The sequence below is a fragment of the Protobothrops mucrosquamatus genome, unplaced genomic scaffold (assembly GCF_001527695.2).
Source record: "Protobothrops mucrosquamatus isolate PMUCROS unplaced genomic scaffold, P.Mucros_1.0 scaffold3522, whole genome shotgun sequence".
Taxonomy (NCBI): domain Eukaryota; kingdom Metazoa; phylum Chordata; class Lepidosauria; order Squamata; family Viperidae; genus Protobothrops; species Protobothrops mucrosquamatus.
This window is the reverse complement of record NW_015389491.1, coordinates 8,038-20,415: the sequence shown is the minus strand read 5'-3', so window position 1 is coordinate 20,415 and position 12,378 is coordinate 8,038. Positions and strand designations below refer to the sequence as shown.

Sequence of the window (12,378 nt, the reverse complement as noted above, 5' to 3'; positions counted from 1 at the left end):
GGCGACCCCCAGGGGGAGGGCCTTCTCTGTGGGTGCCCCCACCCTCTGGAACGAACTACCCCCCGAGATCCGGATGATTCCGGATCTCCTTACTTTCCGCCGCGCCCTCAAGACATGGCTTTTCCAGCAAGCGGACCTGACCTAGGGAGGATTTTAGGTAGGGATGATTTTAAGAAAATTTTAATTGACACACAGCTTCTAATATTTGGCTTTTAATTTGGTTTTATGGGGTTTTTTGTTCTTTGATGTATTTTGTTTGTCTGTTTTAATATGCTGTGCACCGCCCTGAGTCCTACGGGAGAAGGGCGGTATATAAATTAAATTATTAAATTATTAAATTAAATTAAATTAAAAAGAAATGTTCAGGAAAGAATTTTCCTTACGTGCAAATAGGTATCTTTGCAATCATGTGGTTAGAAGCACAAGGAGAGATTTTAATTAATAAGACTTTATTGGTGATGCCACCAACATAATTTTTAGACCCTTGACCTATCTATGCAGGAGGTTCCAGGTGTAATTTAGCAATCAAATTGTCGTTTTTAGGTTTAAATATTTGGTAATAATTTTTAGATACTTGACCTACCTATACAGGAGGTTCCAGGTGTAATTTAGCAAACACATTGTCATTTTTAGGTTTAAATATATGGTAGTTTATTGCTACTATGGTGTCTCCAGTTATTGCATGAGTTTTCTCCTGGAAAGCTTAGCATTTGCGTCCGTCTAGACTCAAATAAAAATTAACTACCCTAGTAATTTTTGTCCCCTTTATTCTAAATGAGTCTGGCTAATATAAACTATTTTTTTACAGTTGTTATTAATTTATAATATAAAATGCAAAAATGCAAAAATGCAAAAGCAAATGGTAGGGAAATTAAGGGAGGGAAAAAAGGAGAAAGGAGAAGTGGAGAAAAGAGAGAAAAGAAAAAAGGCAATTTCTGACTCCCCTTGTGCAGTAGAATAAGATAACAACATAAAAGCTCAACTTTTTACTTTTACATAATAGTATAAACGAGCCGTTTCTATAACAACAAATCTGTCTAATCAGTAAAAACCAAAATCAAAGTTTCATTTTTTTGTTCCACCTCGAGCACAAAGTCCAGAAGCGGTTTCCAAATAGTAACAAAATTAATTGTGTGTTTTTTTTTCTTTAATCAAAGCAATCAGTTTAGCCATCTCTGCTAACTCCCATCATCCATTTTGGGGATTGAAGCATCCTTCCATTTTTGTGCATAAAATAATCTTGCTGCAGTCAACATATATAGCATCAAAGTTCCAATTTCCCCCCCCCCCAAGTCTTTTTCCATTAAACCCCAAAGAAAAGTTGCTGGCTTTATCTTTATATTCCCTTTAAAAATCATCTTTTAGAATATGAATCCTACTCCAATATTTCCTTGCCTTAACACATCTTACCATCTTATATAAATAAAAATGTAAATGTTCGTTTGTTCAAAATCTTAAATCTCCGAAAGTTCTTCACCGATTGCTTTGAAATTTTGACACAACATTGCATTCGAATACGCGCGTGTTTTTATATACCTACTATTATATAGATGTCACACCTGTGACACAAACGTGCGCTTTCTCTTTTCTTTCTTTTCCATTTAACCAGACTGAGTCACGGCAACGCGTGGCTGGGTACAGCTAGTAAATGATTAAAAACCTTTGGATTTCCAACATTCATTCGAAATAGCTTTATACATTTCTGGATAACTTGTCTGGTGTTAAATACCAGCGGTGCATCATCTTGTAGAAATGTTCTTTTAAATTGCAATTTAATGTGCATTTTAATCCTTTTCGTCCACATATTCCCCCACAGTTCAAGCATAACATTATATCAGAACTTCCTTACCCGCTGAATCGTACAGTGCTTTTGCACGTTCACTTTCCAAATTCAATTTCAGTAATGTTTTATAGAGCTAATTAGCAATAATATGTTCATCACTGACACACGGTGAGATTTTTTCCAATTCATTTTTAACAAAGTCAAAACCATGACTCCCTTTTGTTTTAATCTAGTTTAAATCTTTATTTCAGTTGTAAATATGTAAACCCAGGACACTGCAGTCATCATAAATACGAGTCAATTGCTAAGCGTTTGAATTTTGAGCGTGGAGATGGGGCGACGGTCATAAGGGTGAAAAAACAGTCATAGGTCACTTTTCCCCATGCCATTGTAACTTCAACCGGTCACTAAATGGACTGTTGTAAGTCAAGGAGTACCTGTGTTAGATTTATAATCAAGTACCTCAGAAAGGATGAGAGGCTGATCTGATCAGAGTTTAAATTCTAGTAACCTTCTGTTTATATATCCTCTTGTGAATACCCGCCTTTAAACCGGTTTCCATAATTCACTTAAAATGGTTATTTCACGCGACTCTTCAAATTCAGTTTTCCTTGGTTTGGATATACCGTCCTGTTTCAAAATGTTTTGTTTATCGTGTGTTTGTGGTAAAAAATTCATAGAAGATTTTTTTTTTCCAGTTCTGACCTTTTTTTTTTTTAACCTGTGTTGTTTTGGTTTTTTTTGCAGATTGGAGGAACTGGCTGAGATTTGCACAAAGTATGGCGTCCCGCACGTTGTCAACAACGCCTACGGAGTCCAGTCTTCCAAATGCATGCACCTCATTCAGCAGGTAAGGTGAGACCTCCCCACCACGGAAGGAAGATGGGGAGGGGGGAAAAAGGCGAGGGAGCCAGCAGAAATGACAAAAATTGACTTTCGGTTGGAGAAAAGTACCTATCCAGTTTTGGTTCTGCTCGGAAACCACTTCTGGGCTTTTTGCTCGAGGCAGGAAAAAAAAAGGAACTCCTGATGTTGGGTTTTGCTGATTAATGTAAAAACAGTCCTCAACTTTACAACAGTTTGTTTAGTGACTGTTGGATGTTACCACAGCACTCAAAAAAAGGACCGTTTTTCACACCGTTGCAGCATCCCCAGGGTCACGTGATCAAAATTCAGACGCTGGATAACTGACTCGTATTTACGACGGTCGCAGCGTCCCCTGGGGGGTCACGCGATCCCCTTTTGCGAACTTCCGACAGGCGAAGTCAAGAGGGCAAGCCAGGTTCACAACTGCAGGATTCACTTAATCGCTGTGGCAAGGAAAGGTCGTACAACGGGGCAAAACTCACTGAACAGCTGTCTCACTTAGCGACGGAAACTTTGGGCTCACTTGTGGTTGTAAATGGTTCTGATAGAAATGGCTTATTCTGTACTTTCCTGGGCTAAAAATAGTTGGACGTCGGTGCTTTTTTCGTTCTTCCCCTGTACCTCCATCCTTCTTTTCCCTTTTCTTCCCATTTCCCCTTTTCCTGCCATCTTTATTTCCCTCTGCACAGGTGGTCCTCAGGTTACGACCACAGTGGAGCCCAAAATTTACGCCGCTAAGCGAGACATTCGTTCAGTGAGTTTTGCCCCGTTTCCTTGCCACTCTTGTTAAGCGAATCGCCGCAGTCGTTAAGCTAGTAAAACAGTTGTTAAGTGAATCCAGCTTCCCCGTCGCAAAAGGGGATCGCGTGACCCCCTCCCCCGGGGGATGCTGCAACCGTCCTAAGTACATGCCAGTTGCCGAGCCTCTGGATTTTGATCAGGTGACCCCTGGGGGACGGTGCGACGGTTGTTGAGTGTGAAAAACGGTCCTAAATCAGTGCTGTCGTCATTTTTATGGGCCCCTAAACAGTCACTGTCGTACGTCGAGGATTCCTGGCTTTCCCATTGACTTTGCTAGTCAGAAGGTCGCAAAAGGGGATCGCACGTTGGCCGTCGTAAATAGGAACCCGTTTCCCAACCATCTGAATTGTGACCCCGTGGCCACGGATGCCGCGACGGTCATTAAGCGTGAAAAATAATCACGTGTCCCTTTTTTCCAGTGCCGTTGCAACTCAGGTCACTAAATGAATTGTTGTTAAGTCAAGCACTACCTATATTTTATATTAGGATCATTTTAATAAAATTCCAGGGGGGAGGGAAAAAAACCCCAGGTAAGCTAACATTTACCTCAGACGCTTCCTGGTTACCGTTGAGATAAAAACACCTATGTAGACCCCAGTTTGTTGGGTTCACGTAACGGAGGAAGCCCAAGCCGGATACGCGGGCGAGATTCTTGCATTGGACGAACCCAACTTTACAACAACTTTGTCACTTTTGTTCTCTTCCTGGTTTTTTGTTTGTTTGTTTCTTTGTTTTGCGCTTTTCGTCGTTGATTGTTGTTTTTTAGGGCGCCCGAAGAGGCCGGATAGATGCTTTTGTACAAAGTTTGGATAAAAATTTTATGGTTCCAGTCGGAGGGGCTGTCATTGCTGGCTTCAGTGACTCCTTCATACAGGAAATCAGCAAAATGTATCCAGGTAGGTCGTGGTTTTTGTTTTGTTTTTATTGATGTATTTTTTAAGAGATTGATTGGTTGGTTGGTTGGTTGGTTGGTTGGTTGGTTGGTTGGTTGTTGGTTGGTTGGTTGGTTGGTTGGTTGGTTGGTTGGTTGGTTGGTTGGTTGATTGTTTAGGGTTAGGGTTAGGTCAGCATGAACTCGGAGAGCAAAATGGACATCGCCAACAAACTCGGAGTGCTTGGCTATGGTTAGGAGGGCACTTACTTTTCTAGCCTGCCCTATCTATGTTTTTTGGTAAAATACATGGGAAAATCCCATGGGAGGAAAATTCCACTTAGGGTTAGGGTTAGGTCACCATGAACTCAAGAGAGCAAAATGGACATCGCCAACAAACTCGGAGTGCTTGGGTATGGTTAGGAGGGCACTGACCTTTCTAGCCTGCCCTATCTATGTTTCTTGGTAAAATACATGGGAAAATCCCATTGGAGGGAAATTCCACTTAGGGTTAGGGTTAGGTCACCATGAACTCGGAGAGCAAAATGGACATCGCCAACAAACTCGGAGTGCTTGGGTATGGTTAGGAGGGCACTGACTTTTCTAGACTGCCCTATCCATGTTTCCTGGTAAAATACATGGGAAAATCCCATTGGAGGGAAATTCCACTTAGGGTTAGGGTTAGGTCATCATGAACTCGGAGAGCAAAATGGACATCGCCAACAAACTCGGAGTGCTTGGGTATGGTTAGGAGGGCACTGACTTTTCTAGCCTGCCCTATCTATATTTCCTGGGAAAATCCCATTGGAGGAAAATTCCACTTAGCCCTTGGGCCATACCATAGTGCAAAGTTCCCGAAACCAATTATTAACAAAATTTGATACAAGCGATTGAAAACGGGAGTTAGATAAAAAAATACAATTTAAAACGAAATTGGAGTGAAATAAAATGAAACTGGGATGAAACGCCGTCTGAAATGAAATTGGAACAGAATGCAATAATGTAAGATATAGATGAAATACGATAAAAATTATATCTCGGGGTCACCCCTGCAATCTACCCCAGTCAGTCCCACATATGCTGATCTCAGCTGGACCATTTTGCTTAAGCCAGGGATCTTCAAACTCGGCCCCTTTATGACTCGTGGACGCGTGCCTGGCTGAGGAATTCTGGGAGTTGAAGTCCACGAGTCATAAAAGGGCCGAGTTTGAAGACTCCTGGCTTAAGTCCTGTGCTGGGTTCAATGTTATTTTCAGATTCTGCCCGCACATAAGGTAAGTTGTTTTGCTATGGGGGTCCCAACAGGTCATTTATTTAGTTTATAGGCCAAGGTACCTGTCTCTCCCTCTTATACAGGCAACAATTAAATAGGATGTGAGCCAGGTCTTCTACCTCTGCCGCCCCGCAAATATTTTTTTAAGAGTGGAAATTAGTGTTTAAAAAAACCCCCACCATATCCCCAGAGGGTTTTTGTTTTTTTTTGCACAATAAGAGCAGATATGATTTCTCTCTCTTTCTCTTTCATTCCCTCTTTCTCTCTCTTCTCTCTTTCTTTCTGTCTCTTTTTCTCTCTCTCTTGTCTCTCTTTCTCTCTCTACCTACCTATCTCTCTCTCTCTCTTTTTTTTCTTTCTGTCTCTTTTTCTGTCTCTCTTGTCTCTCTCTTTCTCTCTCTACCTGTCTCTCTCTCTCTCTCTTTCTCTTTCTCTTTCTGTCTCTTTTTCTCTCTTTCTCTCTACCGGTCTCTCTCTCTCTCTCTCTTTCTTTCTGTCTCTCTCTTTCTCTACCTGTCTCTCTCTCTTTCTCTTTCTGTCTCTCTTTTTCTCTCTCTTTCTCTCTACCTGTCTCTCTCTTTTTCTTTCTGTCTCTCTCTTTCTCTCTCTACCTGTCTCTCTCTCTCTCTCTCTCTCTCTCTCCTCTTTCTGACTCTTTTTCTCTCTCTCTTGTCTCTTTCTCTCTACCTACCTATCTCTCTCTCTCTTTTTTTTTCTTTCTGTCTCTTTTTCTGTCTCTCTTGTCTCTCTCTTTCTCTCTCTACCTGTCTCTCTCTCTCTTTCTCTTTCTCTTTCTCTTTCTGTCTCTTTTTCTCTTTCTCTCTACCTGTCTCTCTCTCTCTCTTTCTTTCTGTCTCTCTCTTTCTCTACCTGTCTCTCTCTCTTTCTCTTTCTCTTTCTGTCTCTCTTTTTCTCTTTCTCTCTACCTGTCTCTCTCTCTCTCTTTTTCTTTCTGTCTCTCTCTTTCTCTCTCTACCTGTCTCTCTCTCTCTCTCCTCTTTCTGACTCTCTTTTTCTCTCTCTCTTGTCTCTCTCTCTTTCTCTCTCTCTCTCTAGGAAGAGCCTCAGCTTCTCCTTCGTTAGATGTGCTCATCACGCTGCTGAGTTTGGGCGCGAAGGGATACCGGCAGCTGCTACGAGAAAGAAAGGTAGCCCTCCTGGATTAATGGATCTGAGACTGGAGTTTTCACCTATTCAGAGACGTTTGTGGAGTTTCGGTCGCCTCTCTGAATTCTGGTTTTAATGTTTTGGCTGGCGACACTCGAAGTTCGAACGGATCTTAGTCTCTGGCGTGCTGTTATTATAATAATAATAAAGTTGGAAGGGACCTTGGAGGTCATCTAGTCTAACCCCCCGCTCAGGCAGGAAACCCTATACCATTTCAGACAAATGGCTGTCCAGTCTCTTCTTAAAAACTTCCAGTGTTGGAGCATTCACCGCTTCTGGAGGCAAGGAGTTCCACTGGTTAATTGTTCTAACTGTCAGGAAGTTTCTCCTTAGTTCCAGGTTGCTTCTCTCCTTGGTTAGGGGACGGGAGGCTAAAACATATAAAGAACGGTTGCTGGAATTGGGTATGTCCAGTCTAATGAAGAGAAGGACAAGGGGGGGACAGGATAGCCGTGTTTCAGTATCTCAGGGGCTGCCCCAAAGAAGAGGGAGTCAAGCTATTCTCCAAGGCACCTGAAGGCAAAACAAGAAGCAACGGATGGAAACTCATCCAGGAGAGAAGCAACCTAGAACTAAGGAGAAACTTCCTAACAGTCAGAACAATTAACCAGTGGAACAACCTGCCTCCAGAAGGTGTGGGTGCTCCATCACTGGAATTTTTTAAGAAGGGACTGGACAGCCATTTGTCTGACAACGTGTGACGTGCAACTCTTAAGATTTGGAGATTAGCATGTCTCTAAACAGCTTGTTTTCCCTTCTTTTCCTTTTTTTTTTTTTTTAGGAAATGTTTTCTTACCTTTCAACGGAGGTGAAAAAATTAGCAGAAAGCTACAACGAAAGACTGTTGGATACCCCGCACAATCCCATCTCTCTAGGTACGGTTGGCTTCGTGGAATGAAATGCCTAAACGACTGATTTTTCCCTCCAAAATCAGTGTATGGTGTGTGTGTGTGTGTGTGTGATATGTCATATTCTGGGCAGAAGGACATTAAGACGCTGCACACGGGATGACTTGGTGGCAGCCTTGCAATATTTGAGGGGCTACCCAAAGGAAGAGGGGGTCAACCTATTCCTCAAAACACCTGAAGGCAGGACAATGGGTGGAAACTAATCAAGGAGAGAAGCAACCTGGAATTAAGGAGAACATTCCTGACCAGTGAGGACAATTAACCGGTGGAACAGCTTGCCACCAGACGTTGTAGGTTCTCCGTCACTGGAGGTTTTTAAGAAGAGACTGGACGTTCATTGGTCTGAAATAGGGTCTGCTGCCTGAGCAGGGGGTTGGACTAGAAGACCTTTAAGGTCCCTTCCATCTGTTGTTCTGTTACACATTTGCAGTTGTGCAGGAGAAACCGTGTCGCTGGTAGCTTCATTCCAGCTCAAGTATCACAGCTGTTGCTTTTGCACCAGCTGCTGGAAGGCCACTATTCCTGCCATTTGCTCACACTTTTCTAGTGCATTTTTCTAGTGCAAGTCCCAGTTCAACCATCGTCTGATTTGAGTGATAAATGCACCGTTCATTTATCTGCCAGCTAAAAAAAAAAGAATCCCAGCCTAGCATTAAGGAGAAATTTCCCGACAGTTAGAACAATTAACCAGTGGAACTTCCTGCCTCCAGAAGCTGTGAAGGCTCCAACCACTGGAAGTTTTTAAGAGGAGATTGGACAGCCACTTGTCTGAAATGGTATAGGGTTTCCTGCCTGAGCAGGGGGTTGGACTAGATGACCTCCAAGCTTCCCTTCCAATTCTGTTAGAGTGGGAATTTCAAAGCGGTTGTTGGTGGTCTTTTAAGGGTTAAAGGGCTGGCCTCCAAATCCTTTGGGAGTTCTGCTAAGAGAGTGAGTGAAAATCCACTTTTCTTTTTCTTTTCTGGAAAGAATAAAAGAGAAAAGGAACATAAGGGCATAAGGCTGTGCTGCTGACTCTTGATCTCTTAATAATCGGTTGAGACAACGGCAGAATTAATATCTGCAGCGGCCAAAATGTGCTCAGGTCCCTGAAATATTGCATCTTTTTTTTCTTAAAAAGAAAGAAAGAAAAAAAGAAGGAAGGAAGGAAGGAAGGAAGGAAGGAAAAGAAGGAAGGAAGGAAGGAAGGAAGGAAGGAAAGAAAAAAAGAAAGAAAGAAAGAAAGAAAGAAAGAAAGGAAGGAAAAGAAGGAAGGAAAGAAAGAAAGAAAGAAAGAAAGATCTATTGCGCTTGCCTCTTTTTGTGCAAAATGAAAAAAAAGACATTTTTTTTCTACTTGCCCTCCTGAACGACATTCTGTGGAGCGCTTGAGATTCAAAAGGTGTGGAGTGTTGCTACACACACACACACACACACACACACACGACACCTGCGTTTTTGTGTTTGTGTTTTCAGCCATGTCACTGAAACAACTAGACGAGCGAAACCCCGAAGCCGTCACGCAGCTCGGATCGATGCTTTTCACCAGACAAGTTTCCGGAGCAAGGTCGGTCCGTTTAATAACATTTGGATTCAGGAATATCTCGGTTCCTAGACTGGCTTGTGCCCCGGAGCCTCTTGTGAAAATCTGGGGCGGTGGAGCTGGGGGGTGGGGGGAGAAGGGACGGTTCTGTGTGAGTGGCGGACGAGCAGGCGCACGTTCGTGCCACCCTTTATTTGCGCAAGCGCCCGCTACTTGCGTAAATGGAAAATTGCACGTACACGCACACTCGCCTTGCCAGTTGCACCGGGACCACGGCCTGGGGATTGGAGACCCCCTGCTTTAAATGGTCAAATGAACAAACAAACAAATGTTGGAGACCCCTGCTTTAACTGGTCAAATAAATAAATAAATATTGGAGACCCCTGCTTTAAATGGACAAACAAACAAACAAACATTGGAGACCCCTGCTTTAAATGGTCAAATAAATAAATATTGGAGACTCCTGCTTTAAATGGTCAAATAAACAAATAGATAAAATATTGGAGATCCCTGCTTTAAATGGTCAAATAAATAAGAAGAGATTGGACAGCCATTTGTCTAAAATGGTATAGGGTTTCCTGCCTGAGCAGGGGGTTGGACTCGATGACCTCCAAGGTCCCAACTTTATTATTGTTGTTGTAAATAAATAAATAAATAAATCCAATTAATGCGCAGCACCAAACATTCTGCAAATTTTATCAGGCATATATATTTACATATCCACATCCATCCATCCATCCATCAAATCTATCTATCTATCTATCTATCTATCTATCTATCTATCTATCTATCTATATCTATCTATCTATCTATCTATCTATCTATCTATCTATCTATCTATCTATCATCTATCTATCCATCCATCCATCCATCCATCCATCCATCCATCCATCCATCCATCCATCTATCTGTATCTATCTCTCTTCTCTCTCATCTCTCTCTCTCTCTCTCTCTCTCTCTCTCTCTATCTATCTATCTATCTATCTATCTATCTATCTATCTATATCCATCCATCCACATCTCATGGTGTCAAAGAATTTATTCTCTGAATTGATCCCAAAGATACGCAGACTCTGTCAAACAGAGCATACAGATAGTCCTTGTTTTATGACCGAAATTACGACGGACCTCCTTGCATATGACCCAGTTCTGACAGTTCCCCCCCCCCGGTCACATGACTCCAAGTCGCTCACTCGGCAACTAGCCCCCATTTACCACCGCTTTCAGTGTCCCGCGGTCACACGACCCCATTTTACGATGGTTTTGCCGAAAGCCACACCAAAACAAATCCGTAAAAATCAGGTCGGTCACTTAAACCATCACAACTTAACGACCGTGATGGGCAGACCCCCATTACGGTCCTAAGATGAGGACTACCTGTATACAGCTTAACCACTGATTTTTTTTTTAATTATTATTATTATTATTATTATTCAGAAGCAAGTCCTACTGGTTTTAAAGGAGCGTCCATTTGGGCCCTTCCACAGAAAATGGATCCGCTCTTGGTGGATTTAGATTTCCTTTGATTCCTAGAATTGACCCCTCACTTCTTCCAAGTCAAGTTGTCCTAGAAAGATGTTTTTGACTCCTGTTCCTTCCCTTGCAGAGTGGTTTCTCCTGGGACCCTGCAGACTGTGAGTGGCTACACATTCCAAGGTTTTATGGCCCACACGGACCAGTATCGCTGCTCCTACCTCAACGCCGCCTCGGCCATTGGGATGAAGTCGGAAGACATTGAGGCCTTCGTGAAAAGGCTTGATAAATGCCTGAAGGCGCTAAGAAAAGGGAAGGACCAGCCAGATGGACCAGGGCCGAACGCAGATATTGATCCTGATATGGAAAAATGCAACATAGGAGGAGGAGATGTCCAGCCTTAGATTATCCCAAAATTATTTCCATCTTAGAATGGTTTTTTTTAAAATAGAAAAATAATCCAATATCAATGACCTCAGGGCATTCTCCCACCAGACATATTTTTTCCCACTGGAACGAATAAAGAGATAATTACACTCACTCACTTGGGTGTATATGTCCAAAAGGGCCTTTAAATTTAAATCCAGATTTAATTGCAATTTAATTTAATCGCGGACAGCTGAGTTGATCGTCTAAAATTTTCAAAAAGGAATTTCCTACATCACGAGGACAGATAAATAAAATTTCAGTTCATTCATTGGGGTATAGCTGCTCGATGTTCAACAGCTGCTGTTCTGCATGTTATCTGCTACTTTTCAAAGGAGTTGGTTGTAAATTCTGTAGTTGGATAGTGCCTCTATTAGGACCGAATACGGTGGCCGCCAAAATCCAGGCAGGCTTGGAAGTTCTCCAGAACTTTTAATCGTGTGTCTTCTTGAGACGTAAGTGCCTGCAGACAAACAGTGAATTCGAATTAACTGGCTAGGCATAGCCTTTGAGACTTAATTCCAGGGCCATTTTTCTCAGGGTGAATTAAATCATCTCCTTTGAAAAGAGTTTGTCGTCCGTGCGTTGTGCATTTCTTCTTCTGAAGAACCTCTTCGTAAAAACTGTATGCAGACGAGTGTCTCAGATTCCCACATCCCTTTTATCAAAAAAAAGGAACTACTTTTTTTTTATTAATGGTGCTTCTTTTCTGGAAAGGGTTCCAGATCTTAGCAGTAGCTCATCCTGATATTGGTCTGGATTCGTCATCCTTGCTAAGCCACCATTCTCTGTCTCTGGATAGACAACGGGCATGCTAAACCTTACATCGAATTGCCAGTTGTCGTGATCTTCTCTGGAACGGGAGGTGTACTGGAGATAAAAAGATACAAAGTGCTTTGCATGCAAAACAAATAAATAATTTCTATCGGCACCACGCGCATCGTTGGCAACGGCTGCCAGATACAAAATCGCAACGTTTAAACAAAGCCGAGGGCAGGAGTACGTATCTGCTCAAATTCTCATTTTCCCTTGGAAGAGGCAAAGCAATGTTTACAATGTGTAGGTTCTAACCAATATTTTAGGTTCGGTTCCAGGAAGATGCTTTGGCATGTCAAGGGTGCAAACGTAGCATTGACTGGCAACTCATTAAAACAGCCACATCTTTTCCCAACGTTCAAGCCCGCTGGTTCTGTATGTGCCTCTGCTTTCTGGGAACGGAATCCAAGCTGCTACAAAAGCCTTACTATCCATAGGAAAGACAAGAGAGAGAGAGAGAGAGAGAGAGAG

General features: G+C 42.4%; 1 protein-coding gene across 1 annotated transcript in view; it reads left to right on the top strand.

Moving 5' to 3' along the window:
• SEPSECS (Sep (O-phosphoserine) tRNA:Sec (selenocysteine) tRNA synthase) overlaps positions 1-11,751 on the top strand; it is a 21,621-nt gene extending 9,870 nt beyond the window's left edge. The window contains exons 5-10 of the mRNA XM_015827135.1: positions 2,531-2,633; positions 4,218-4,347; positions 6,652-6,743; positions 7,544-7,637; positions 9,126-9,216; positions 10,799-11,751. Coding sequence (XP_015682621.1) covers positions 2,531-2,633; positions 4,218-4,347; positions 6,652-6,743; positions 7,544-7,637; positions 9,126-9,216; positions 10,799-11,069 — 781 coding nt within the window. The 3' untranslated portion in view covers positions 11,070-11,751. The remainder of the gene's footprint in view (positions 1-2,530; positions 2,634-4,217; positions 4,348-6,651; positions 6,744-7,543; positions 7,638-9,125; positions 9,217-10,798) is intronic.
• Positions 11,752-12,378: the final 627 nt, after the last annotated feature.